The sequence below is a fragment of the Phacochoerus africanus genome, chromosome 8 (genome assembly GCF_016906955.1).
Source record: "Phacochoerus africanus isolate WHEZ1 chromosome 8, ROS_Pafr_v1, whole genome shotgun sequence".
Classification (NCBI taxonomy): domain Eukaryota; kingdom Metazoa; phylum Chordata; class Mammalia; order Artiodactyla; family Suidae; genus Phacochoerus; species Phacochoerus africanus.
The window spans coordinates 64,086,236-64,111,511 of record NC_062551.1 but is presented as its reverse complement, the minus strand read 5'-3'; the positions used below and the strand labels follow the sequence as shown (position 1 = coordinate 64,111,511).

Here is a 25,276-nt window from a genome sequence, read left to right as displayed (position 1 = left end):
TGCAGGCTCGAGGGTGGGCTGAACTGGGTCCCAGCCCTGCCCAGAGCCCCAGCTTGGACGAAGCCCTGTCCCCTCCTGCCCGTCAGGCCTCCGTGGGCTCCCTGGAGGAGGATGGGCAGGCCTGCTGGGCTCTTCCCTGGGCCTGAGTCTCCTCTTCCCCCCAGCAGCCCTCCTCCCCACGCCCCCTCCAGGTGTGGACAGCTGTCCCAGAAGATGCCCCTGCTGACCAGGCAGCGCTCCCACCCCACGGGGCAGACAGATGGGGCAGGGCTTTGAACCTCCAGCTGCCTGCAAAAGTGGAGGGGCTGGAGCAGAGGGTGGCCAGTAGGCCAGAAAGTGACCCCCGGAGGACCTCCTTCCCCCTGAAGGAGTTTATCGCTCTCCCTTGGCCCCCGGGAGCTGCCCACCTGCCCAAGGGGACGCCCTGGCCCCCGCGGCAGAGGAGGATGTTAGAGGGCCCTTTAGGGAAGAGGCCCTGCCTCAAGCGCTCGGCCCGGCCGCTGGGGGCCCCCAGACAGTAAGGCTGGCAAGCCAGGGGAGCCCCTTCCCCCTCCGCTCGGGTCTGACTTCGGCTGGGGTCCCGGTGTCCCGGTTCCCTGGTGACCAGCCCTCACGACAGCAGCACACTGGAAGCGCCTGGACTCCCCCGCCCGCCCGGAGGAGGAGGATGCCAGGGTGGGTCCAGGCAGGCCCCAGCCCGAGACGGAAGGCTGAGTGCTGTGTTTCTCCCCAGGGAAGCAGCTGCCACTCTTTTCTAGCCGGCTTTGCTTCTCAAAGGAAGAGAAGACCGTTGTAAAACGAGCACCCCGAGGTAGCCCCGCCGTCCCCACCCTCGGCCCGAGCAGCGGGCTGGGAAACCAGGCTGGGCTCCACAGCCTGCCGAGGGCGTGTGGCAGGAAGGCGGGGCCCTGGCCCTGCCCAGGGACCAGAGCTTGGCGGGAAGAGAGGGCGGTGGCAGGGATGCAGCCGAGTTCACCCGCTGGGGGCGGGATGCTCCTGAGGCTCAGGAGCCGCTCCCCTTGGCATGTGCGGATGCCACAAGGGGGTGGCGGTGGGGAGAGCATAAGGCTGTGCAGGGATGGGACGGCATGGCAGGCTGCCTGGAGGAGGTGACCCCTGGTGGGGTGAGAGCTGGCTGGGCAGACAGGCAGGAGGGCAGAAGGGCCGGCTCCAGCCCTCAGGGGTCTGGGGAAGCTATGGGGGTCAGTGGAGCCAGAGGGTCTAAAGGGGCTCCCAGGGCACTGCTGAGATCAAGCCAGAATGAGCTTATGGTCACTCTTAAGGCCCAAGGCCCGCCCTCGCCCCACCCCCCAACCAGGGAGGGTGCAGGCTGCCCCCCGGACGCCATCAAGGCCACAGGCCAGAACACCCACGGGACGGGGGCGGCGTGGAGACTAGACCCTACCTGCCCCATCCCTCCCCACCCCCTGTGCCCCTTCCCGCAGCCCCCCCTGCACCCCGTAGGCCCCTCCGTGCTCAAGCTGCTCCTTGTCCTCAGACCTCAAAGCCCCCCAGGACGCGGTGGAGCTCTGCACCAGCCCGGGCTGCGTGATGGCAGGTGAGCCCCCCGCCCTCCAAGCCTCCCGCCGTGCAGGGCTGAGGCCCGAGATGCTGGCTGGCGGCAGGGCCTCTGCAGCGGGTGGAGGAAGCAATCTGCTCCTTCTTCTCACCCACCACCCCCAGGCCCCCAGGAGGCCGCGCCCTGCCCCTCAGGCCCCTGTGACCCCAGCGAAGCTGCCGGGACCGCAGGGCCTCTTTTCTGCCTTCGTGAAAGATCGCTCTCTCTCTCACTCATACACACACACACACACACACACACGCACATGCACACACTCCAGGTTTCTCCCAGGAGTTCATCTTAAAATTGGGCGCCATATGCCATCATTTGCAGATAAAACACAGTGAAAAGGGTGTGAAGAAACACTGGTGTAAAAACCCAGAAATGTGATTTTTCAGCCCCTTTGGGGTCCAGGGTGGAATCCTGGGGGGGGTGCCTCCTGCGAGGTCCCAGCTGGGTGGCACAGTGTGAGGGAGGGTCCCGGGTGGGCTCCAGCCCCGCCACCTCAGCTGGAAGCACTCGGCCGGGGACCTCGGCCACACGCTCCCTGCGGACTCGGGCTTCTGGGGTAGAGGCATCCATCCAACAAAAGGGAAGCCTGCGGTGGGTAAGAGCCCCTCGCCGGGGACCGGCTGGCCGGGCAGGGGCTCCAGGGGCTCCAGGGGCAGGGCCAGCTGCTGAGCCCAGAGGTGCGGTGTGGACTTGGGGGGGGGGGGCGCTGGGCACGGGTTGGGGTGAGGTCGTTGCCTCCTAGACCGGAATCCCCTGCTCCACCCTTGAGGCCAGAGGGTGACCCCGCCCCGTGGGCACAGGCCTGCATTTCCGACAGCCCCTCGGGCCGCCCACACCGCGATCCCCTCTCCCCCCCCCACCCACCCCGGGGGCCCGCAGCCGCCAGGATCCTCCAGAACATGGACCCGTCCAAGGAGCCGTGCGACGACTTCTACCAGTACGCGTGCGGGGGCTGGCTGCGGCGCCACGTGATCCCCGAGACCAACTCCCGCTACAGCATCTTCGACATTCTGCGGGAGGAGCTGGAGATCATTCTCAAAGGTGGCCGCGGCCTGGCGCTGGGGTGGGGCCGCCGCCGAGCCCTCCTCGGGCCAGGGGACCCAGGCCCAGCGGGGCGGGAGGGACGCCTGTGGCTGCGTGTGGCCGAGGCATGGCCACCTTCGACCTGCCCCCCAGCCGCCACCTAAGGCCTCTGTCCAGCTTCCTCCTCTGCCCACAGGGGTGCTGGAGAATTCGACCGCCAAGGACCGGCCGGCCATGCAGAAGGCCAGGACGCTGTACCGCTCGTGTATGAACGAGAGTGAGTAGGCAGGGTGGGGGGGTGGGGGGGCGCTGCCAGGACCCCGTCCCCCTCCAGGACCCCGCGGCCCTGCGGCAGAGCGGGATGGAGTGGTACCACTCGGAACTCACGCCAGGGGAGCTGTGTGCCCCCCCACCCCGTCCCCGGGTCCAGGCTCCCCGTGGAGTCCGTGACCAGCTCACCCCCTGACCCCAGGAGGCCACAGTGTGTCCAGGCAGGAGGAAGACGATGCAGAGCCTGCCTGAGCCCTAGGGAAAGTGCGTGCGTGCATGTGTGCGTGTGTGTGCGTGTGTGCGTGTTGTTAAGGAAACGTGATCAGTGACACTTGCTAAAGGTGTGAGGCAGCCTATTTGGGGCATCTCAGTAGGTGGAGGAACCACTGCAGTGGGGTTTGCAGGGGGAGAGCCTGGCCTCCACTCCAAAAATGGGGCGTCGGGGGGGCAAGTGGGGATGTACAGCCGAGGAGCAGGGTCTCAGCCGATGGAAACCGCTAACGGGGAACACCTGCAGTGTTGGGGGGCTTGTCTGGGAACTAACCTAATAGGATGCTTGCTGAAGGCAGGGCCGCTGGGGCCAGTGGGGGACGAGGACGCTGAGCAGCCGTCTAGAGGGACCGGACATGGAGGGCGGGGGTTCTGTCAAAACGACCGCAGAGTCTCCTCCAAACCAGTTTGACCGGGAAGCACACTCTCAGTTAGGAGCCTGACTGAGGGAGCAGAGAGTATGTGTGTCTGTGTGTGCATGTGTACACATATGTGTGTGTATGCATGTGTGTGTCTGTGTGTGTGCAGGCATATGTGTTTCTGTCTATATGTGTGTGTGGGTTTGTGTGTGCATGTGTGTATACGTGTCTTTGTGTGTATGTGTGTTTGTGTGTACATCTTTGGGTGTATCTTTGTGTGTATATGTGTGTGTGGCTGTTGTGTATGTGAGTGTATGTGTCTTTGTGTGAATGTGTGTGAGGGTTGGGGGGGTTCGGGATTTTTCTCCGGGCTTTGAACCCTATTAATTTTTTTTTTTTTTTGGCATTTTCCTGGGCCGCTCTCACGGCATATGGAGGTTCCCAGGCTAGGGGTCGAATCGGAGCTGTAGCCACCAGCCTACGCCAGAGCCACAGCAACACGGGATCCGAGCCGCGTCTGCAACCTACACCACAACTCACAGCAACGCCGGATCGTTAACCCACTGAGCAAGGGCAGGGACCGAACCCGCAACCTCATGGTTCCTAGTCAGGTTCGTTAACCACTGCGCCACACGGGAACTCCTGAACCCTATTAAGAGGATCCATTTAGAGTTCCCGTTGTGGCTCAGCAGGTTAAGAACCCGACTAGAATCCATGAGGATACAGGTTCGATCCCTGGCCTCGCTCAGTGGGTTAGGGATCCCGCATTGCTGTGGCTGTGGTGTAGGCTGGCAGCTGCAGCTCCGATTCAACCCCCAGCACAGGAACTTCCATGTGCTGCGGGTGGGGCCATAAAACGAAGAAAAAGAGGATTCTCGCACTTGGGCACCTGCGGGCTGCCCCACCCCCAGCCCCGGGAGCCTGTTTGGGGCTTGCAAACCCAGCCTGTGGCGTCTGCTCCCCTCTCCTTGGCAGCAGGGGTCAAGGCCGGCTGTTTCCCAGGGCCTCCTAGAGGGCGGGGCTTGTCGCCTGGTACACCTGACCCCGGTTATGGGGGTGTGTCCGTGGGATCCCCACTTGTGCACTCCTCTCCCCCCCATGGAAGTGCAAGGTCACATCACCCAGGCTGGCCAGCACCCACTGAAGGAGACTTCCTGCGTCCCCTCCCTTACGGGATTTCTGGCCTGAAGGCCTGAATGTATGTACAGAGGACAAAGGCCAGACCACATGTCAAAATACACCTCTGCCCAGTCTGCCGCCAGGATGCCCGTCCATCAGCTACGGGACAAGCCCGGGAAGCCAGACAATAGCACCTGTAATGGCCAGCCCTGGACAGCCAGCCCTTGACCCGTCACTGGCGGCTCTTATGTTTTGTCCCTGCTTCCAACTCAGGAGCAAAGAAAGACAGCTCAGGGTGCCCCACCAGCCACACGGGACACCCTTGGCTCCTGGAGCCTCCCCGCCCCCGCCCGAGGGCTCCCTTCCCAGGCTCCCCAAGTCCAGTTGCCCGGCCAGGCCCTCCCAGCCCAGAAGACTCTGCCCTCGTGGTGGGTCCCTCCCTATTCCCGCCTTCGCTTGGTTCTTGACCGAAGTTCTCCTTAGCTGCCAGGGACACTTTGTTCTGTGCCCTGTCCAGCAGGTGCAGGCTGCCCGGCGCTGGAGGGCTTCAGGGCTTCCTGACCCAGTTGGCACCCCCCACCCCCGCCACCAGGTGCCCAGTGCCACCCTTTCCCGCACCCATCAGAGCACTGCCTGGGCACCCCGCCCATGGGGCCTCCCCTCCCCACCCTCGTCCTGGTGGCACCTGTGCCTTCACCGTCCACAGCCCCTTTCACTCCTGGCTCCCACCTCTGCTCCTTCCAGTCGCTGCAGAGGCTGTGACAGGAGGGCTGGACTTTGGCAGGGGAGCAGCGCCCTCCAGGTCTGTGTGACAGCGGCTGTCACACCCACCGGGCACCGGGGTGAGTGACTGCTCCCTCCCCCTCAGGTGTGATAGAGAAGCGGGACTCAAAGCCCCTGCTGGACATCCTGGAGGTGGTAGGGGGCTGGCCAGTGGCCATGGACAAATGGAGCGAGAACGTAGGTAAGGCCGTGTGTGGTGGTAGCTCGCAGGGGTGCGTGGCCCTGGGCCTGAGGCTCCTTGGCACTGAGGCTTCCAGGCCCAGGCTGGGGAGTTTGCCGTAGCTGCTGGTGGGCCCAGAGCCCAAGAGGGGGACCCAGGGCTCAGGTCCCCAGCACGTGTCCTGCTCTCTGCACTGGTGGGGGGGCGCCCCTAGCCATCGGCAGCCACCCCCACAGGGCTGCTCTCAGGGAGCCGTTGCTCCCTGTGGACAATGTGGGGAAGCAGACCCGAGCCCCTCACCCCAAGGCCCGCAGGTGTGCTTGCCACCAAAGGCCGGGCAGGGGTCCCCCTTGCCCCCCAGTTCTGGGCTCAGGAGCCTGGGATTCGCCGTCGGAAGAGGGCTGGGCTCAGACGCCAGGGCCGGCGGGTCTCCAGCATGGGGCGCTGACCCCCAGGCCCCGGGTGGGAGCTGGAGCGGCAGCTGGCCGTGATGAATGCACAGTTCAACAGGCGGGTCCTCATCGACCTCTTCATCTGGAACGACGACCAGAACTCCAGCCGGCACATCATCTACGTACGCTCCAGGGCAGGGCACAGACGCCCCTGAGGGCCAGGGTCGGCGGGGGGCCGGGGGCTGGCTGGAGGCTCTCACAGGGCCATGGCCAGGGGCGCAGGTGGGCTCTGGGTTTCTGCTGGGCCCTCCAGGGCCTGAGAGCTGGCCCATGCGGCCCACGTGCCGAGCTGGCCCTTGGGACCGTCCGGCCAGGCCCTTGGCACCAGTGCAGAAAGCCCAGTCTCGGGGCCATCGCGGGCCACAGCCAGACCTGGTGCGGAACGTGCCCACCGGCAGTGCGGCCCCAGAGCAGGGCAGTCCAGACGGAGCTCCTGTCCCCACCGGAGCTCCACGCCCAGCTCCATGCCCGGTTCCCACACTGTGTCTCCAGATAGACCAGCCCACCCTGGGCATGCCGTCCCGGGAGCACTACTTCAGCGCGGGCGCCAACCAGAAGGTGAGTCAGGCTGCCCAGCACTGTCCTGCCTCCCCCCACCTCCGCCCATCACTTCGGGGCCACCCGTGGCCCCGGGTATCCTCCTGACCCTTGCCCCCCCACGGCGAGCCTTTGAGGGCACCTGCGTGAGTCAAGCCGGTGCTGAGGGCTGGGGACGCAGGCATGGACCTCTGCCTTTATCACCACCATCCGGGCGTCCCTGGACACCTAGAGCCGGGCCCGAGGACCAGCCCAGCCTGGCAGCCCCGAGAGGCACACCCGCCACCCCCATCTCATCAGGGCAAGACTGCAGTCCACACGGCAGGCTCACTGCATGGGGCCAGGAGAGATCTGAACGCAGGCCGGCTGGGCCCTGGGCCTGCCCCTTGAGCCATGCTGCTCCTGCACCAGGAGGAGAGAAACGGGAACTGCTGGCAGAAGGCGGGCAGGACAGGGCCAGTGGGGCCGATGGGGGGAGTCGGGGGAGGGAGAATGGGGAGCAGACTGAAAAGGCAGGAGGCGACATGACCCACGCCGCGAGGCGATAGAGCAGGCCTCCAAGCAGAGGCAGCGATGAGCGAGGTTGAAAAGGGCGGGTCCAGTGTAACCAAAAGAAGGAACTGTGGCTGCGGCAGTGCGGCCTGGAGAGCAGACCAGGGGGCCCGACTCAGAGCAGCCGGGACCCAGCATCTAGAAGGGCACATCTGGCAGCCAGGGGTCAGGTGGGCAGCTGCTGGCCAGGACTGGCCTGGGGGCCTCAGCAGGAGGCTGACTCACTGGGAGAAGTTGGCCTCTGCGGTTCCTGCCTGCAAATGAGGGAGCCCGTCCAGACGGGCCACAAAGAAGGTGGCCGTGGGGGCCTAATTCCTGGCTAAGGCAGCCCCCTCAACCCTGGCACCAGGTGGCCCTGGCCTCTCCTGGCACCTGCTGTGTACCTGGCATTCTGTAGGCGGCCATGTGACTCCCTGGACTAGGCCTCCAGGTCCCAGGAAGCTCAGGAACCAAGTCACATATGGAAGTGGGGGAAGGGGGAGGGAGCCCGGCCCTGAGAGTCTGGGTGTGGCTCCGGTGCAGCCCATGGCGTGGGTCTGAGGGAGCAGGGCCCACCTGTCCATGGAGCCCACAGCCCCCGCCCCAGCTCGTGGGGGTGTGAGCCCCTGATCTGGAGGCATTCGCTGCCTGGGCCCCCCTCCCTCAGGGCATCCTGGGGGCTGTTCTGTGCCGGGTGTGCACCCCACCCCCACAGAGAGCTCCATGGGGGCCCAGGTGGCCGAGGCCGCCAGACTGTCCCGCATCCTCTGGCCCAGGTTCGAGAAGCCTACCTGCAGTTCATGGTGTCAGTGGCCACGATGCTGCGGGCGGATATGAGTCTCCCAGAGGACAGCAGCCTGGTGCAGGAGGACATGGCGCAGGTGCTGGAGCTGGAGACGCAGCTGGCCAACGTGAGGCCGCAGCCCAAGGGGGTGGGGGGACCAGACCCGCCGCCCGCCTCCACGTGACCACCCGCCCGCCCGCCACAGGCCACGGCCCCCCAGGAGGAGCGGCATGACGTCACCGCCCTGTACCACAGGATGGACCTGGAGGAGCTCCAGGACAAGTTCGGGCTGAAGGTGAGCCCCGGCCGCCACCCACCTCTCCTCTAAGCTTCCAACCTGCCCACCCTGAGCAGCAGCCTTGGACCTGATCACCCAGACACTTCCCGGACAGCAGGTGCCAGCTGTGTGGGGATGCGGGGCCACCCCGCCTGCGAGCAAATTCACCCACTCGAGTCGGACAGACTCCCATGCAGGGCCTTCTGTCCCCACGCCCAGCTCGGGACCCCAGCACTGTTCTCCCCCTGACGCAGGGCACAGACCCGCCCCCTTCCCACTGGCCGGGCCTTAGGCTTGAGGGCCGGGGCTGGGGAGGGGCAGCCTAGCCCGGAAGGGGGAACTCGGTTTGCAGCCCCCCGGCCCCCACACTGCCTGCTCTGACCACACTGAGCAGAGGGACCTCGGCCTGTGGAAGGAGGGGCAGGAAGGGGATTCCAGCCACCGCCCACTGACTGCAGCAGCTACAGGCCCAGGTCAGAGGGAGGAGGGCGCAGCTGGGGACAGAACCAGCGTCGGGAGGGCAGAGACGAGGCCCGTAGCTCCTGCCTCCAACCAGAAACCTAAACATCTAGAGCCAGAGCGCAGGACGGGAAAGTTAGGGGTGCCCCCTGAGGGCTCCTTCGCCAGGGGCTCCAGAAGCCCGATGGTCCCTGAATCTTCCCTCCTGGCTCCCAGGGGGACCCGTTGGGGCACCCCTCCCCTAGAGCCTAACGGCTCGCCCCCTCCCCAGCAGGCACTTGCTGGGGCCTCTCCCTGGACAAAGCTGGCAGCCCCGCCTGGAGTCTGGGTCAGGAAGGAGAAGTAGCCTGCAGGGTGGGTCAGGGGACAGGCAAGGGGGGATGAGGGCAGCCAGGAGGCTGAGCGCGGGAATACCTGGAGGGGGGCCAGCGAGCGCCAGGGTCCTGCCGCACGGGCGAGGGCGGCTAGAGGCCAGCTGGGACCAGGGAGGGCGGGTGGATGGACTGTACCAGTTTGATGGGACAGGACTTGCCTCTGATCGAAGAGGATCTGGCTGCTGAGCAAACAGGAAAAGGACCGAGGGCCAGAAGCAGGGAACGTGGTCGGGAAGCAGCACCGCCCAGACGGGACGAGGCGGCAGCAGAGGCGCGGGGAGGGGTGGCTTCCCAGTCTGTTTAGAAGGAAAACCCAACACAACCTGCAAAGGGACTAAGCAGGTGGAGTGAGAGATGGGAGGGAACACGGAGGCCCAGAGGTCCCCCCGAGATGAGATGCGGAGCAGGCGTGAGGGCCCGCGCAGGAGCCCAGGGCTTGGGCTGTGGGGTTTATAACGCTTAGAGTTGCTGTGTATGAGCCTGTCCACACAGTCTCACTCAGATCAGGACGGAAGCCGTTCCTGACACCCCACCTTGTGCCCTTCCCCCCAAAGCAGCCCCCCCAGCCCCTCCCACCACAAGCTGGCACCAGCTTCTTTGGGTCCACGTTTTGTGGGTGAGACCTTGTCTCCCCAGGGAGGCAGCAGCGACCTCTCTCTCGCTCCGAACACACGACCGCCACACCCCTGTGCTGCTCTAGCTGGGCCTCTGGGTCAGTTCTGGTTCTGGATCTCCCTGAGTGGTATGGCTTGGGCTCGTCCGTGTGCGTGCCCTTTGGAGAGCCCGTGGCAGCATCTGCGGCAGGTGTGCTCCTAGGGAAGAAGTGGCCAGGTCCCGACATAGGTCATCGCACAGCTTTACGCGCCCTGACGGGAGCGTGTGAAACGCCCTCTCTGGGCTCTGCAGTGTCCGTTCCTTCCCTCTTAGCCCGTCTGTGGACGTGCCGTGGAATCTCACCCGGGCTGGATTTGTCTTGCCACCAACGCAACTTCACTGACTGGCCAGCGGTGGTCCTTTTGTGAAGCCTCTCTTCCTCTGTCCCCGTCGGGGCTCTGCCTTCTTCTCACCGGCTTTACTTCTTTGTATGTTGGGCGTGACCCCTTGGCCAGTTCCGGTGGAGCAAACATCTTCTCCACTTGGTGGCTGTGCTGCTTTCCTCTCATGCTGGCTCTTTTTCTTAAAGGAGGTTTTAAAAGAGTCCGATTTAGGAGTTCCCTGGCGGCCTAGCTGGTTAAGGGTCCAGCATTGCCACTGCTGTCGCTTGGGTCACCACTGTGGTGCAGGTTCCATCCCTGGCCAGGGAATTTCTGCATGATGAGGGCGTGGCCAGAAAGAAATAAACAAAATGAAAAGAGTCCCGTTAATTGATCAACTTCTTCAAGATGGAGCAACCTTTGCTCTTGGCGAGTGTTCTCTGTGTTCTGCTTTGCCTGTCGAGGCTGTTTCTGTCTACAGTCTACCCTGAGTTGACTCTTTATATGCAAGGAGAAGAAGGAACGGTTTCATTTCTACCGGGTGGCTGTCCAGATGGTCCAACACCATTTATTGAAAAGACTACCTCATTAGCCATTGCACTGTATGCCACCTTTGTAAAAAACCAAGTTCCCATTGTGGCTCAGCAGGTTAAGATGCTGACATGGTCTCCACAAGAATGTGGGTTTGATCCCCGGCCTCGCTCAGTGGGCTAAGGATCCAGCATTGTGGCAGGCGGCAGTGTAGATCAAAGAGGTGGCTCAGATCCCGCCACATTTGACCCTTAGCCTGGGAACTTCCATACGCCATGGGCGCGGCCCTAAAAAGACAAAAGAAAGAGGGAGAGAGAGAGAAGGAAGGAAGGAAGGAAGGGGGAGAGAGGAAGAAAGGCAGAAGAACAAAAAAACAAAAACCGAGTGTCTGTGTGTGTGTGCACATGTGCCTCCATGTGTGTCTGTGTCCCTGTGTGTGCACCGGTGTGGGTCTGCACTCTCTTCCGTTCCATTGGTCTGTGTGTTCCCATGCCAGCACCTCCTGCCTGCATGGCCACAGCTCTGTGATGAGCTTCGATGTCAACCGACCTGTTCTTCAAGATCAAATCCATTGCTCCCAATCTTTTGCATTTTCTCACAAGACCCAGAGTCCGCTAACCTGGGGTTTTTGTGGATTTTTTTATTCCACAAAAAATCCTGCTGTGATTTTTTTTTTTTTTTTTTGTCTTTTGAGGGCTGCACCTGCGGCATATGGAGATTCCCAGGCTAGAGGTTGAATAGGAAGTGTAGCCGCTGGCCTACACCACAGTTCACGGCAACACCAGATCCTTAACCCACTGAGCGAGGCCAGGGATCGAACCTGAAACCTCATGGTTCCTAGTCGGATTCGTTGCTGCCGTGCCTTGATAAGAACTCCTCCTGCTGCAATTTTGATAGGGATTTGCTCCAAGTCTAGGTTTCCGTTTGGGGAAAATCAGCGTTTTTACGAGGTTGTGTCTGCGGATCCGTGACCTCCCACGTATTTACTTCCGTGTGTTTATGTTTCTTTCATTTCTCTCAACATGTTTTATAGTTTCTATTTCAAGGCTTGATACATCTTTCATTAGATTTGCATTGGATTTGTTCCTAAGTGGTTTTTTTTGTTGGTGGTGGTTGTGATTTCGTGTGTGTGTGTGTGTGTGTGTATGTGTGCTTTTCAGGGCTGCACCTGTGGCATATGGAGGTTCCCAGGCTAGGGGGTCCAATCAGAGCTGTAGCCACCGGCCTACATCACAGCCACAGCAACATCAGATCCGAGCTGTGTCTGCGACCTACACCACAGCTCGTGGCAACACCAGATCCTTAACCCACTGAGCGAGGCCAGGGATCAAACCCACATCCTCATGGATGCTAGGCGGGTTTGTTACCGCTGAACCACCAGGGGCACTCCTGATGTTTGAATAGCATTGTAAATGGTATCATTTTGTAATTGATCTTATTTTTTGTTGCTAGTATATAGAAATACTTTGTATTCAGCAAATTTACGCAATGCATTAGTAGTTCCAATAGTTTATCCTTTCATGTTTTATATACATCCTCATGTCCTTTGTGAAAAACGTGATTTATTGCTTCCCTTTCAGTCCTTACTGGTTTTATTTTTTCTTGTCTTATTGAATTGGCTAGGACTTTCAGCGTAATGCTTAAAGTCCTGACAGTAGGTATGTCCTGATCTCAGAAGAAAAGCTTGCGACATCTCATCGCTTAATTTCATTTGCTGTAGATGCTTTTTGTTTGTTGTCACTGCTGTTGCTGTTTAGACCCCTTTATTAAATTATGGGACTTTTTCTAATTTACTAAGAGTATCACGAATAGACAGCTTTTGATGCCTTTTCGGCATCTGTGGAAATGACCATGTGATTTTCTGTCTTCATTCAGTCATCATAGTGAATTATATTGATTTTCAAATGTTAGACCACACTGTATTCCTTGAGTAAACCTATTTGGCGGTTGCATTATCCATTTTATATGGGTATGGATGAATTCCAATTACTAATATTTTGCTTAGAATTTTTGTATCAATTATCGTAAATGAGACTGGCCTATTTTCTATCAATATCTTCATTTCAGTATTAAGGTTGTTCTTGGCCTCAGAGATAAATTGCAAGAGTTTTCTCTTTTTCCTTTCTCTGGGAAGTTGGTGTGCTCCTGGCAGTGTGTAGTCCTTAAATGTCAGATAGCGTCCACTGGAAAAGCCGGATGAGTCTGGAAATATCTATGTGGGAATATTTTAAATTCACTCTCTAGTTTATTACACATCAAACCATTTATATTTTCTATGTCTTCTTTCACTTGCGCTAATGCGTGGTTTTCCAGGGACCCTTCCTCTAGACTTGGGTTGTCAAATCCATCGGCGTCATCTCTGCTCACACGTTGTAGGCCCTGTAGTGAAGTCACCTGCCTTTCTCCTGATTCTCCCTGTGCCTTCTCTCCCGGTTTTTGCATGTTCTTTGGTGGGGGCTGGGTCTTAGTTGCCCATGAACTGTGTCTGCCCCTCCCTTCCCCTCTCCCCCCCGTCCCTCTTCCCCAGGGATTTAACTGGACTCTCTTCATACAAGCCGTGCTGTCCTCCGTCAACACTACGCTGCTGCCAGATGAGCAGGTGGTGGTGTACGGCATCCCCTACCTCCAGCACCTGGAGGACATCATTGACGTCTACTCCCCCAGGTGAGGCCCCGGCACCCTCCCTGCTCTCTCCCCACCGCCAATGGCCCCTCCTCTCAGGACAGGGCCTCGCAGAGCGGTACTCTGGGGCACCGGGGGGCATGATGGGAGCAAACAAGAGTGACCCGGGGAACCTGGCCCTAGAGAGGTGAGCCCCTCCCCGAGGCACCCAGGGGCAGGCAGGATGGAGCTGGGGGACTGTCTTAGAGCTTTTCGCCGCCACCCTGCACTCCCTGCTCGGGTAGAACCTGCTGTCCAAGGGCCCACAAGACACATCCTCTGCGGGGCAGATCCAATACACCTGTTCCAGCCCTGCCCTCTGCCCCTGCCCAGGACTATGCAGAATTACCTGGTCTGGCGCCTGGTGCTGGACCGTATCAGCAGCCTGAGCCAGAGATTCAAGGACGCCCGTGCCAGCTACCGCAAGGTGAGCAACACCCCCACACAGCCTGACCGGGCACTCGTTCACTGATGCTGCCGAGCATCGCTGTGGGCTGAGCTTGGAGGTCCCCTTGGGGCCCAGAGCACAATCGAGGCAGACAAGGCACCAACCCTCTTGGCCACAGGCCATCGACAAACCCAAGATCTGCTCTTTCCAAACCAGTGAGTCAGAGGCAAGGGGTGGGGAGGAGGCAGGGGGAGCCTCTCTGTGAAAGTGATCGTGAGACCTTAAGGCAAGAATGGCCCAGATGTGAAAGGACAGCGAGCGGGTTCCCAGGGAGCAGAGACCGCCAGGCCCCCGGGGCCATGCAGAGGAAAGGATGGGATGGGTCAGGGCGGGAGGCGGGGCCGGCAGTGGAGGGCCAGATGGCACCTGGTCCCCTGGGGTGTTCAGAGTGGGAAGCTGCCATGGAGTAGAGGGTTAAGAATCCCACTGCAGTGGCTTGGGTCACTGTGCAGCTGTGGGTTCCATCCCTGGCACAGCACAGTGGGTTAAGGATCCGGCACTGCTATAGCTCTGGCATAGGTCACAGCAGAGGCTGGGGTTCAGTCCCTGGCCTGGGAACTCCATATGCAGCAGGTGCATAAAAAAAAAAAGAGTAGGGGGAGTTCCTGTCGTGGTGCAGCAGAAACGAATCCGACTAGGAACCATGAGGTTGCAAGTTCAATCCCTGGCCTCGCTCAGTGGGTTAAGGCTCCAACGTTGCCGTGAGCTGTGGTGTAGGTGGCAGACGCGGCTCGGATCTGGCGTTGCTGTGGCTGTGGCGTAGGCCGACAGCTATAGCTCCAATTAGACCCCTAGCCTGGGAACCTCCATATGCTGCAGGTGCAGCCCTAAAAGGATAAAAAACCAAAAAAAAAAAAAGAGAGACAGAGAGTGGGAACCACAGTCTGATGTCCTGCTCGTGTGGTCATTCTTGTTGCTGGGGGGACACAGGCAGAGCAGAAGCAGGTGCCACCACCCAGGTGGGGGCTGGGGGCTGGACCAGCAGCAGGTGGAGGTACTGACACCAGGCAGTTGTGTGGTTGGGGGACGAGGACCCGGAGTCCCCAGAGGCAGGGCCGAGCAGGCTGGGGCGAGTCAGGCCTCCTGCTTTGCCACGCAGGGCTGAAAAAATTACGAGCCAAGCATAGGGAAAGGAAGCAAGTCCCAGAGCACAGAGGAGAGAGTCACATGACTTCCGAGGGGGCAGGAAAGCCCAGGAAGGTGTTTCCAGATGCTGGGCAGAGCTCCAGGTTGGCTGAGATTTGTGGCCAGAAACCTAATGCCGGACACGTTTCCCTCTTGTGCCCAGTGTCCCTGGGGGCAGGTGGGCAGGCATTCTCGCTGTCACTTTGGAGACGGGAAAGCCAGGGCCCAGACAGCTGATGGCTCAAGGCTGTGCTGGATGAGGCCTCCAAGGTCAATGCCACCAGCCTGTGCTTTGGGGCAGGGGGCGGCTAGAGCCCATGAGAGCAGCGTCTGGTCAGACAGCCAGGCCAGGTGGCAGGGACGGGGACAAGGAGGCACTCAGGGCCGGGATCCCTGCTGTCCCAGCTGCTCCCCTGTCCTCCCACTCCCGGGCCGTCGTTCAAGGGTCTGTCTGCGCTGATATAGCAGGCCTCAGTGGCCCCTCGCCCTGCTAGCGCCACCTCCAGTGTGCAGCAGTGACTCGGCAGACCCCAACTGAGGGCCTGCTGTGTGCTCAGGGCAGAGTTCCTCCTGCAGCCTTGACAGGGGCCATGCGCATGCACACGCATGCGCGCATACTCACCCCCCCACACACACACACACACACACCTTCACACACAACCTCTCCTCCAGGACAGTAACAGGAGGGTCCCCAACCCCTTCTCAGGCCATCGCCCCGTGACCACTGCCTCCTCGAGGCCACATCTAGAAGACTCTTTTTCCCTTCTGTTACTCTGTAAGCTCTGAGGCATTTGGAAGGGCATGAACAAACCCTGGGCCAGAGGATGCCCGGGGCTCCAGGAACCAGGAGGGGCCCTCTCCAGGGCTCTGTAAGCGCTTCAGAGAAGAGCAGGGCTTCCTGCCCACAGCTTAGAGCAGGCAGTCCCAAGCGCCAGGCCTTCACAGGCCTCCACCCTTTTTGTCAGACAAGGCCTCCTATGCTCTTCCTTCCTTCATTTGTTTTAACGCAACAGACTTGCTTTTAACTCACTCACCAATTTTAGTCGCATGCTAGGCAACCCATCCCTGCAGTCCCATGGTAAGTGCACAGAGTTAAACATGCAAACGAGTGCAGAGCCCCTAGGAAAACACAAAGGAAGTGTCTGCGTTCACCCGTGTCCCCCACCCGCCGCGGGCACCGGGGTCCGAGGACAGGGAGGAGGTTGGTAGGCGCCGTGGAGGATGACCGAGCAGGGCCCACCAGGCGCTGTACGGCACAACAGTGGAGGAGGTACGCTGGCGGGAGTGTGTCAGCTATGTCAACAGCAACATGGAAAGCGCCGTGGGCTCGCTCTACGTCACGGAGGCCTTCCCTGGGGACAGCAAGAGCGCGGTGGGTGCTCGGCGACCCGCCCCACGGGGACCCCAGCCCTGCACCTCCATGCCCACATGGTGACTCAGCCCCAGCAGCTCCTGTGCGCTCAGTGGCACCTCGGACACGTGTTCACCCAGTGCCCCACTCGTGGGAGGGGGGTGATGCGGGGAAGCCCAGCCTGCCCCCACCCCCAGCCCCAAAGGCCACCTGGTGTGAGTCCAGGGCTGGCAGGACTCACCCAGGACAACGCACCTCCAAGGGGGCCCTGTCCTGGGGGCCTTTCCTGCCTCCCAGCCCCACCACATCCAGAGTGGCCCGCACGGGGCTTTGGGCCAGCCCCCCGCAGAGACCCCAGCGCTGGACGTCCAGCACCAGGGCCGTGCGCTGCCCGCAGGTCAGAGAGCTCATCGGCAAAGTGCGGGCGGTGTTCGTAGAGACGCTGGACGAGCTGAGCTGGATGGACGAGTCATCCAGGAAGAAGGCTCGGGAGAAGGTGGGCAGGAGACCTCGGCCAGGCCTCCCACCAAGAGAGGGCATTGCCTGAGGGGTGATCATCACCAGGAAGGGGCTGTGGGCAGAGGGGAGATGGGAAGCCAGGCCTGGGAGGCTCTGGCAATTGGGGGGGGGGGGCACGGGAGCAGGAGCCCCACCCCAGGCCCTGAGCTGGTGGTGGGTACCAAGGTCAGTCTTCAGCCGATCCCTTCCATGTTCTGCCCCCTAACCTCCCTACAGCCCCTCAGCCCCTTACCCACATGGCGGGGGGCAGAGCCAGGATGCCCACGGTGTGGTGGGCACAGACTGGCCCTCTCCTCCCCAGGCCATGAGCATCCGGGAGCAGATTGGCTACCCTGACTACATCCTGGAGGAGAAGGACAAGCACCTGGATGAGGAGTATTCCAGCGTACGTGCCCCCCACCCCCGGGCCCCCCCAGGCCCCCTGTCCCCCACCCACCCAATCTGCCCTGAATCAGCCCCATGGACCTTGGGCCCTCACCTGCCTGGGGTGTGGAGTTCTGCCCATAACTCAGCCATCTGGCCACATGCTGGGCACTGGCACTACCCCAACACAGACGGGCAACTGAGGCCGGGAGGGGCTTGGACCTCCCCAGTCGCGTACATGCACAAAGCCAGGCTTGGTCCCTGAGTCCTGCTGCACGCAGAGCCTGTTGGCCACGTGCAGGACTGCCTGGCAAGTCCTGAGGCCAGTCCCCAGCCGCCCTCGACTTCCCCCGGGCCCGGGCCCCTGGGGGACCCCGCACGCCCATCAGAAGTGACCCGCCCCTCTCCTGTAGCTGAACTTCTCAGAGGATCTGTACTTTGAGAACGGTCTGCAGAACCTCAAGGCTGGCGCCCAGCGGAGCCTCAAGAAACTTCGGGAGAAGGTGGACCAGAACCTGTGAGTGGGGACGGCCCGTGGGCACCAGTGGGCCGGGCACCGGGCAGACGGGAGAGGGTGATGGGTCTGATCAGAGCCCCACCCCCACCCCATGCTGGCCCTCTGCTTGTGGGACCCCAGGGAGAAGCCCGATCTTTGGGTGGGCAGCACTGGCCCCATGGGGGGCTTCTGTGCACGCACCCTCGTGGTGGGCTCTGGTCAGAGGGGTAGGGGGGTCTGGGCTCCAAATGACCCACTTGTCTATCACAGCTGGATCATCGGGGCCGCCGTGGTGAACGCGTTCTACTCTCCAAACCGAAACCAGATCGGTGCGTTCACGCCCTCCCCCCACCCTGTCCCTCCATCCCTCCGGCACCAGAGAACCTGAGCAGCACAGAACAGCAGAGAGAACTGAGTCCCGGATGCGCCACCACGCGCCCAGCCCTCTGGGCTTCTGAGCCTCAGTTTTCTCCTCTGTCAAATGGGGGTGGGGGTCATACCTCCGCAGCTGGGGTGTCAAACGACAGGACCCCTGGGGTGGCCGCCCTGGCTGGCACACAGGCGCGCCCACTCACGGCTCATTCCGTCTCCCCTCCCCCGCGGCAGTGTTCCCGGCCGGGATCCTCCAGCCCCCTTTCTTCAGCAAGGAGCAGCCCCAGGCCTTGAACTTCGGGGGCATCGGGATGGTGATTGGGCATGAGATCACCCACGGCTTTGATGACAATGGTAGGGGGCCCCCTAGGGGTCAGAGCCGCACCTCGGATCACAAACACACCCCAATTGCTGGCACCCAGGGAGGCTGGCTTTCCCACAGGGCTGGACCGTCCTGACCTTGTGAGGGCAGCCCTGTGTCCCCAGGGTCCACGCGCCCCCCTGACATCACAGCAAGGGTCATTAGTCCACAGTGCCCCTGGGGTGCCAGGACCAGAGAACCCAGGCCCTAACCTCGGGAGTGGCACAGGCACCACTGAGCCTTCGGCCTCCCAGAGCCCGAGCAGCCCTTCGGGGGCCCACTCTGCTCACAGACGTGAGCTCCAGACCCCGCACCCCCTGGGAGGATGTGCTGGAGGCCCGGTGGGCAGCCCCCTCTGCCCCTGCCCCCTGGGAGGATGTGCTGGAGGCCCGGTGGGCACCCCCCTCTGCCCCTGCCACCTGGGAGGACGTGCTGGAGGCCCGGTGGGCACCCCCCTCTGCCCCTGCCACCTGGGAGGACGTGCTGGAGGCCCGGTGGGCACCCCCCTCTGCCCCTGCCACCTGGGAGGACGTGCTGGAGGCCCGGTGGGCAGCCCCCCTCTGCCCCTGCCCCCCAGGCCGCAACTTCGACAAGGACGGCAACATGCTGGATTGGTGGAGTAACTTCTCGGCACAGCACTTCCAGGAGCAGTCGGAGTGCATGGTCCACCAGTACGGGAACTATTCCTGGGACCTGGCAGACAACCAAAACGTGAGCGGCCACTGCCCACTGCTGGCCTGGGAGCGGGAGGGGAGGGAGCCGGGCGGCTGCCATCCTGTCTCCTGCGCAGGTGAATGGGTTCAGCACGCTGGGTGAAAACATCGCCGACAATGGAGGGGTGCGGCAGGCGTACAAGGTGGGTCCGAGCAGGGCCCCTCAAGGTGGGGAAGGGGAGCATCCAGCCCAGGGACAGGACCCTCGGCATGGCAGGGACTACCCTGCCACACTGCCGCCCAAGCAAGGCCTGGCCGAGGTCCCTTCTCCATCCGACTGCGGGGGCAGCAGTGCCCGGAGGGGCCTGCCGGCCGCAGGTGGGCAGGCACCATGGCCATCTGCCCACGTGCTACCCCACCCTTAGCGGAGACCTCCACACACTGGGGAGGCCACTGTCCAGTCCCAAGTAAGACAGTGACAGTCACCGCACACTTTCCAGCCTCAGCAACTCCTGGGCACTGGCAGCCTCAGACCCTGGGCGTCAGGAGCTCATTCTGGCGGGGCTGGGGGGCACTCTGTGGGGGCTGCCGGGCAGTGAGTCCCCCCAGAGGTGTGTGGATGGCCACTGAGTAATTGCCACGGTGGGCACCCACCGCTGGGTGTGCTCAGAGGGCCCCTCACTGCAGAAGTGGGACCGCCCACGGGGGAGGCCAGGGAGCCAGACCTCCATTCTGCCCTGGCCAGAGGACTCTGGAGTCCTGGCCAGGCTGGTGCTGCCCCGGGGTGGGGATGGGGGGCATGGCCGGCCGGACCAGCACCCTGTTTGGTGCCTGCAGGCATATCTAAAGTGGCTGTCAGAGGGCGGCAAGGACCGGCAGCTGCCAGGCCTGGAGCTGACCCACCAGCAGCTGTTCTTCGTCAACTATGCACAGGTGGGAGTCATGGCCCCCCGCGCCCCCGCACCAGCTGGAAACCGGCCGCCCGTCCATATCCTTGGAGAGCCCCCACTGTGGGGTGCCTCCCGGGACGCCACGGGCGGGCAAGTCTGACAGAACCAGAATTAACGGGCCAGGAAGGCTTCCCGGAGGCAAAGGATGGCAGGGCCGTTGGAGCTGGGGAGGAGCCTGACGTGGCCGTGGAGGAACCGGGGCCTGGCGGGACCCCTGTGCCCAGAGAGGAAGGAAACCGCATTCCTTTCTTGCAGCGTCCAGGGGCGCCCCGCCTCCCCAGGCCCGCTCCGCCCCCTCCGGGGTCCCCGCGGGTCCCCCCTTACCCCGCCCAGCCCCGCCCCCAGCCCCGCGGCCTCGCCCCTCGTGCCCCCGCAGGTGTGGTGCGGCTCCTATCGGCCCGAGTTCGCCGTGCAGTCCATCAAGACTGACGTCCACAGTCCCCTGAAGTACAGGCAAGTGGCCCCCGCGCCCCCGCGCCTCGCGCCGCGCGCCTGGCACCGTCTCAGGCTCCTCCGTCCCCCCGCAGGGTGCTGGGCTCGCTGCAGAACCTGGCGGCCTTCGCGGACGCGTTCCACTGCGCGCGGGGCACCCCCATGCACCCGAAGGTGCGATGCCGCGTCTGGTAGCCAAGGCCCAGCCGCGCTGCGCGGCCCACGCCCACCCGCCGCCCCGAGGCGCCCCGTCCGCGCGGAGACCGTGCAGCCGGCGGGAACCGGGCGTACGCCCCGCGCCCGGCTGCCCACCCGCGCCGCGCCCTGCCTGGAGCGCGGCCGCCGCCCCGGGCACGTGCGGGTGCGGGAGGCCCGGCCCGGCCCCCTCGGCGCCCGCTCGCCCGCCCACGAGGGTGTACGCCGACCACCCAGCCCTGTAGACGCGGCTATCGGTCTTCCGGCCCGCTCTCCAAAGCGCTCCTCAGTTGTCCACCAGCTTCCGATCTAAGTAAACGCTTTCGAGAAGCGCGCTGCCGTGTTTGCATAGCAGGGGCCCCGAGGGCAGTGGGGTCACAGTGCCTGAGAAAGTGCCCGGTTCTGCCGCTGACCGCTGGTGGCCAAACGGGGAACTGCAGGGCGCTCGGGGGAAGAGGGGGCACCCCAACAATCTTCCCGGGGGCTTGGTGCTGGGGGCACAGCAAAGACCAGGAAGCCCCCAAAGGTCCGCCCTCAGGGGGCCACGGGTCAGACACGGGGAGAGGCTACTGACTCAGGAAGGTGCTGAGGTCCAGGATGGGGCAGGGGGCCCCCAGGTGCAGCCCACTCTGGATCTGGGGCTTTGTGTAACTGGAAGCCAGTGAGGGGTTAAACCTTGTCACCTGCCTGAGTTTGGTTTTGTTTTTTTGCTCTTTAGGGCCACACTGGGGGCATACGGAGGTTCCCAGGCTAGGGGGAGAATTGAGCCACAGCAACGCCAGATCCCCGACCCATAGAGGGAGGCCAGGGATCGAACCTGCGTCCTCATGGATACCAGGTGGGCTCATTACCTCTGAGTCACAATGGGAACTTCCTGCCCTTTGTTTGTAAACGACCACAGAGAGGATGGGGGACCAGGGAGGCCAGCTTGGAAGGCCACTGTGGGCATATCCAGGCCTGGAGCAGGAGCACAGGGGAGGTGCCGTGTGTCATCTGGACCTAATCAGAGGAGGGGGGGTGGACCGGAGTCCTGCTCTAGACCTGGTAGGTGTCGGGTGCTTGTCACCCCCTTATGCTGGTCGCATAGGGGGAGCTGGACATATCAGCTGGGCCAGAAGCCCCCTAGGCTGGCCACCCCCAGGATGCAAATGACGATTCTCTGGAGAGTGAGGGTCCTTTCCCTAAAAGTCCCTGATGGTCCACCAGACGGGCAGGCAGGATGGAAAGCATCTCCCTGGAAACCATGAGCTGCGACCCAAACCCTCCGGGGCCAGGCTCCTCCTCCCAGGGCCTGGGGCGATTCCTCACTACCAGCTGGAGCCCGACCCCACCCCTGTCCCCTGCACTCTGGGCACCCCCAACCCGCCAGGGAAAACAACTTTCCTGGTGAGGAACGCGACGCCTTGTGCGTGACTGCCCCGCTGGCCCGGGCGAAGCCAAGAGTCGGAGGCAATGAAGAAACGCTGCCCAGGAACCACCCTTTAATGCTCGATGCTGTCTGTAGACCAGGCGGAGTTCAGCCCAGCCCAGAGATTCCGGAGTTTCTTCACACCCAACTCGCAGTGTGTCCAGGGCGGGAGTCGTGGGGGCCTGGGGTCTTCACCTAGAGCACGCCTCCTCATCACACTGCGGGGACAGGGGCCCCGTCAGGCCGGCCACATGTCCCAAAGCCAGGAGCAGCTGACCCCACCCTCCAGGGTGTGTGGCCCAAGCAGAGGAGAGAGACAGTCCCCTCCATTTAGGGCACAGGAGGCCGGCCACCAAGACCATGCTAACATGGCTTACGGTCACCCACCCCCAAGGCTGAGAGGATGAGCGGCCCCTCCGCCTGCAGCCCGAGTAGCCCACAGGCCTCTGCAGAGGGCCCTGCTGTGCCTGCTCGTCTGGCCACCCTGCCCTCGCCTGCCACTGCCGTGAGCCCAGAATCATCTAGAGCCCACAAAGTCCAGCTTAGCATCTGACCACATCAAGCATTCAACCCAGGGGAGTCGGGGGTTGTGGGGGGTGGGGTGGGGTGGGGGTCTTAGCAAGCAGCCTGCCCTAGGCCGGGCTCACCTGGGGTGGCTGGCTGGTGCAGGCCGCCTCCGCAGAGATGCACAGAGCCTGCAAGATGCTCTCCTGGGGGGCGTAGTCGCCCGGAGACTTCTGCACAAAGTGCAGCAGCACTTTGTCACCACCTGCAGCAGTGGGTGGTCAGGGTGTCCCTGTATGGCCACCACCCACCTAAGTACCGAGAAGAGGGAGCTGTTCTGGCCACACAGCCCAGCTAAGACGAGACTCAAAGCTGGGCCACGTCACACGGGGGACTGTGGCAAGATCGACAAGCCGGAGGGAGGGAGGGAGGGAGGGAAGATCAGGGCAGGGTCAAGTTCAGCAAGACCTTCCCACCAAGTACTGGCCCCCTCCCCGCTCCCCAGCCCAGGACCAGTGTTGGCCCCTGATGCCCCTCCCCCGGCCCACCTTTGGCCACCACCAGCAGCCCTCCACTCTGCAGCAGATCCCCGGACAGATTCCCCTGGATGCCCGCAGCCTTGGCCTGGAGGGAGGGGAGCAGGCCCAGGTCAGCCCCAGGCAGAGGCCCCTGCAGCCAAGTCCCACATGACCTTGGCCGGCACAAACCTTGGCAGCCACATCACGAACGGGCTTCCCCAGGGCGGCCGGCAGGATGCTCAAACTGCTGTACCTGCCGAGACACAGTGGGCTTGTTCAGGCTCTGACTTTTCACCAAAGACAGCCCGGGCACCTGCCCACCCCCCAGCGCAGCCCCAGCACCTTTGCCCCACATCGCGTGCCTGCCCCTCCCCCAGCACCTGTCCCCCAGTCGCCACAAGATGCACAGTCCAGTCCCTACAAGCAGGCCCCACCCCTTCTTAGCAGAGGCTTGGGACACGGGGTAGAAAGACCAGCAACCGCCCAGCCAGGAGCAGCTGCCAGAGCCATGGGGCACCCAGCCTGTGGCCTGGGGCCCCACAGAGGGTGTGGGAGGGCAGACTGGGTAAGCCTGGGGAGCTGGTTCAGCTGGTGCTGCCAATCAGACGAAACAGCCAGCCCGTGGCCCAGGCACGGGGGTGATTGGAAGGGACCCTGACTGGGGCACTAGACCCAAGCCCCCTGTTCAGCCAACTGGGCGCAGGGGGGCCCTCGGTGAGAAGCCTAATTTTCAGCTGATAACAGATACCCAGCACCCAAGGGAGAGTCCGGCAGAGCTGGCAGGAGGAGCAGTTGCCAGGAGGGGGGCGCAGGGAAAAGATGAATAAAGAAACAGTGAACCCCCATGCCCCAGCTCACCGCTTGAAGCCCAGCTCCTTGTAAAACTGCTTGCTCTCATCCAGATAGAGATCTGGAAAGCAGAGGGCACAAGTCTGGGCCCCAGGCCCACCAGCCACCCCAGTTCATGCTCCTGCATCCTGCCCTCTGTCCACCCTTGGTGCCCAGCTGGCCCTACCTAGGGCCAGGAGGGGCAGAGCAGGGCTGAGTGTCCCCACTGTTAGAGGCGAGCAGAGGCCCAGAGGTGACAGAAAGGGAGGAGCAGGAGTTGTCTGAATTGTGCCACTGGGCCCAGGGCTCTGCAAGGGCACATCCTGGGTGCAGGGGAGAGGCCAGCGGGGTGGGGGTGGGAGGCAGCCGCCAGCTGGGCCCTTGTCCCAGCGGGTGGGGAGGGGAGAGAAGCATCTGGGGACCTTGGATCTGGCCCCTGGGTAGGTGGGGAGCTTGCAGCTGATTTGGTCAAGATTTTTGGTCCTGATTGGAGGCCAGAGTTACTGCTGAGCCAGTGTCCCTCCACAGAGGAAGGAACAGCATGGCTGGGGCAGGCGGGTAGAGGCCACAGCTGGGGATGCAGAGGAGGGGAGGGGACACAGGATCATATCAAGGCCCCTCCTAGAGTGAGAAGGGCCAGGGCTGGGCAAGGAGGAGGCAGTGAATGCGAGCAGAGTTTGAGGAGGGGGTCTCAGGGCGGTTGGGCAGTTTAGGGGGTGTTGCTCCAGGGGCAGGAGGGTAGGGAGTGCAGGCACCTCCCGCGAAGTAGCCACCGTCCAGGAACTCCTGCAGGCCCAGGGCCTCGGGCCCCACGCCCACCAGGCGCACGCCGTGCTGGTCCAGGAGCCCCTTGAGGCTGCTGAGGTCCCGGGCGATCCAGCGACACACCATGCAGCCGAAGCGCCGAAGGCCGGCCACCACGCACGCCTGCTCCTGCCACAAGCTTCGTAGCTCCACGACCTGCGCGGGAGCGGATGAGGGGCGCTGCCAGACCTCGGCCCCCGCGCACGTCCACACCCCCAGCCCCACTCCGCCCCGAGCCCCGGGCCCGCAACAGCACCGAGCAAGCCCAGCCTGCGCCCCCGGCCCCGGCCCCGCCCCGCGCCCTGGCGCCGGCCTCCGATGCCCCTGCCAGGCGCCGAGGCGCACACACCGCCCCGGGCCCGTCCGGCCTCACCTCCCCGGTCACCGCGTGCTTCAGGACACACGCGCCCACGCGGGCAAGGTCCACCGTGCTCATGGCGGCGACCTCCCGGAACCCCTGCCGCAAGCCCGGCTCGGTACCAGCCCTCTCCGCCTGCAGTCCTGCGCGCGACCCGGCTCCGCCCCAGACAGGCCCCCAGACGTCGCCCCGCCCCGCCTCGGGACTGCGCGCAGCCCGGCTCCGTCCTGGCCCCGCCTACCCTAAAATAGGGTCTTGCGGTATGCAAATTAGGCTCTTGGTCACCTATTTTGTATATGCATAAGCCTGTCAGCCAATGGAGCCGCCGCACTGGTAGCAGGGGGGAGCTTGGCGTCCAGGCGCGGTGCGCCTGCGCAGAGTGCCTGGCTGGGGGCGCCCTCCGGTCGGGTAGAGATAGATTTTGAGAGATAAAACAGCGGCGGGGCCCCCGGGATCA

General features: G+C 62.9%; 2 protein-coding genes across 4 annotated transcripts in view; one reads left to right on the top strand and one right to left on the bottom strand.

Annotated features, from left to right (window-relative positions):
- The window catches only part of MMEL1 (membrane metalloendopeptidase like 1), a 33,887-nt gene extending 13,488 nt beyond the window's left edge, over nt 1-20,399 (top strand). Inside the window, exons 2-23 of the mRNA XM_047791706.1 lie at nt 734-811; nt 1,499-1,558; nt 2,450-2,611; nt 2,790-2,870; nt 5,480-5,575; nt 6,010-6,128; nt 6,499-6,564; nt 7,851-7,985; nt 8,064-8,153; nt 13,001-13,137; nt 13,468-13,561; nt 15,951-16,079; nt 16,456-16,554; nt 16,879-16,962; nt 17,354-17,457; nt 17,707-17,765; nt 18,043-18,162; nt 18,747-18,880; nt 18,960-19,025; nt 19,660-19,755; nt 20,149-20,225; nt 20,300-20,399. Of these exons, the coding sequence (XP_047647662.1) occupies nt 734-811; nt 1,499-1,558; nt 2,450-2,611; nt 2,790-2,870; nt 5,480-5,575; nt 6,010-6,128; nt 6,499-6,564; nt 7,851-7,985; nt 8,064-8,153; nt 13,001-13,137; nt 13,468-13,561; nt 15,951-16,079; nt 16,456-16,554; nt 16,879-16,962; nt 17,354-17,457; nt 17,707-17,765; nt 18,043-18,162; nt 18,747-18,880; nt 18,960-19,025; nt 19,660-19,755; nt 20,149-20,225; nt 20,300-20,399 (2,186 nt within the window). The remainder of the gene's footprint in view (nt 1-733; nt 812-1,498; nt 1,559-2,449; nt 2,612-2,789; nt 2,871-5,479; nt 5,576-6,009; nt 6,129-6,498; nt 6,565-7,850; nt 7,986-8,063; nt 8,154-13,000; nt 13,138-13,467; nt 13,562-15,950; nt 16,080-16,455; nt 16,555-16,878; nt 16,963-17,353; nt 17,458-17,706; nt 17,766-18,042; nt 18,163-18,746; nt 18,881-18,959; nt 19,026-19,659; nt 19,756-20,148; nt 20,226-20,299) is intronic.
- Nucleotides 20,400-21,866: 1,467 nt separating this feature from the next.
- PRXL2B (peroxiredoxin like 2B) lies at nt 21,867-25,037 on the bottom strand. Of its 3 annotated transcripts, none has more exons than XM_047790373.1 (7): nt 24,835-25,037; nt 24,413-24,617; nt 23,688-23,739; nt 23,019-23,082; nt 22,860-22,935; nt 22,455-22,576; nt 21,867-22,025 (listed from the first exon to the last, which is right to left on the bottom strand). In XM_047790373.1, exons 1-7 carry the CDS (start codon nt 24,895-24,897, stop codon nt 21,999-22,001), a joined length of 609 nt encoding a protein of 202 aa, XP_047646329.1. In that variant the 5' UTR covers nt 24,898-25,037; the 3' UTR covers nt 21,867-21,998. The 3 variants fall into 3 exon arrangements, with proteins under 3 accessions (XP_047646329.1, XP_047646330.1, XP_047646331.1); XM_047790374.1 differs by having other exon boundaries at nt 22,455-22,544; nt 24,835-24,979; XM_047790375.1 differs by having other exon boundaries at nt 22,455-22,544; nt 22,860-23,082; nt 24,835-24,997.
- Nucleotides 25,038-25,276: the final 239 nt, after the last annotated feature.

What these genes read in the sequence shown, in the direction of transcription:
- PRXL2B (XM_047790375.1), bottom strand. Translation starts at nt 24,897, where the DNA reads ATGAGCACGGTGGACCTTGCCCGCGTGGGCGCGTGTGTCCTGAAGCAC. An exon ending in GCTGCTGGTGGTGGCCAAAG is followed by an intron (nt 22,545 to 22,859) that starts GTGGGCCGGGGG and finishes CACTTTGTGCAG; the next exon opens with AAGTCTCCGGGCGACTACGC. An exon ending in GCACCAGCCAGCCACCCCAG is followed by an intron (nt 22,026 to 22,454) that starts GTGAGCCCGGCC and finishes CTGTCCCCGCAG; the next exon opens with TGTGATGAGGAGGCGTGCTC.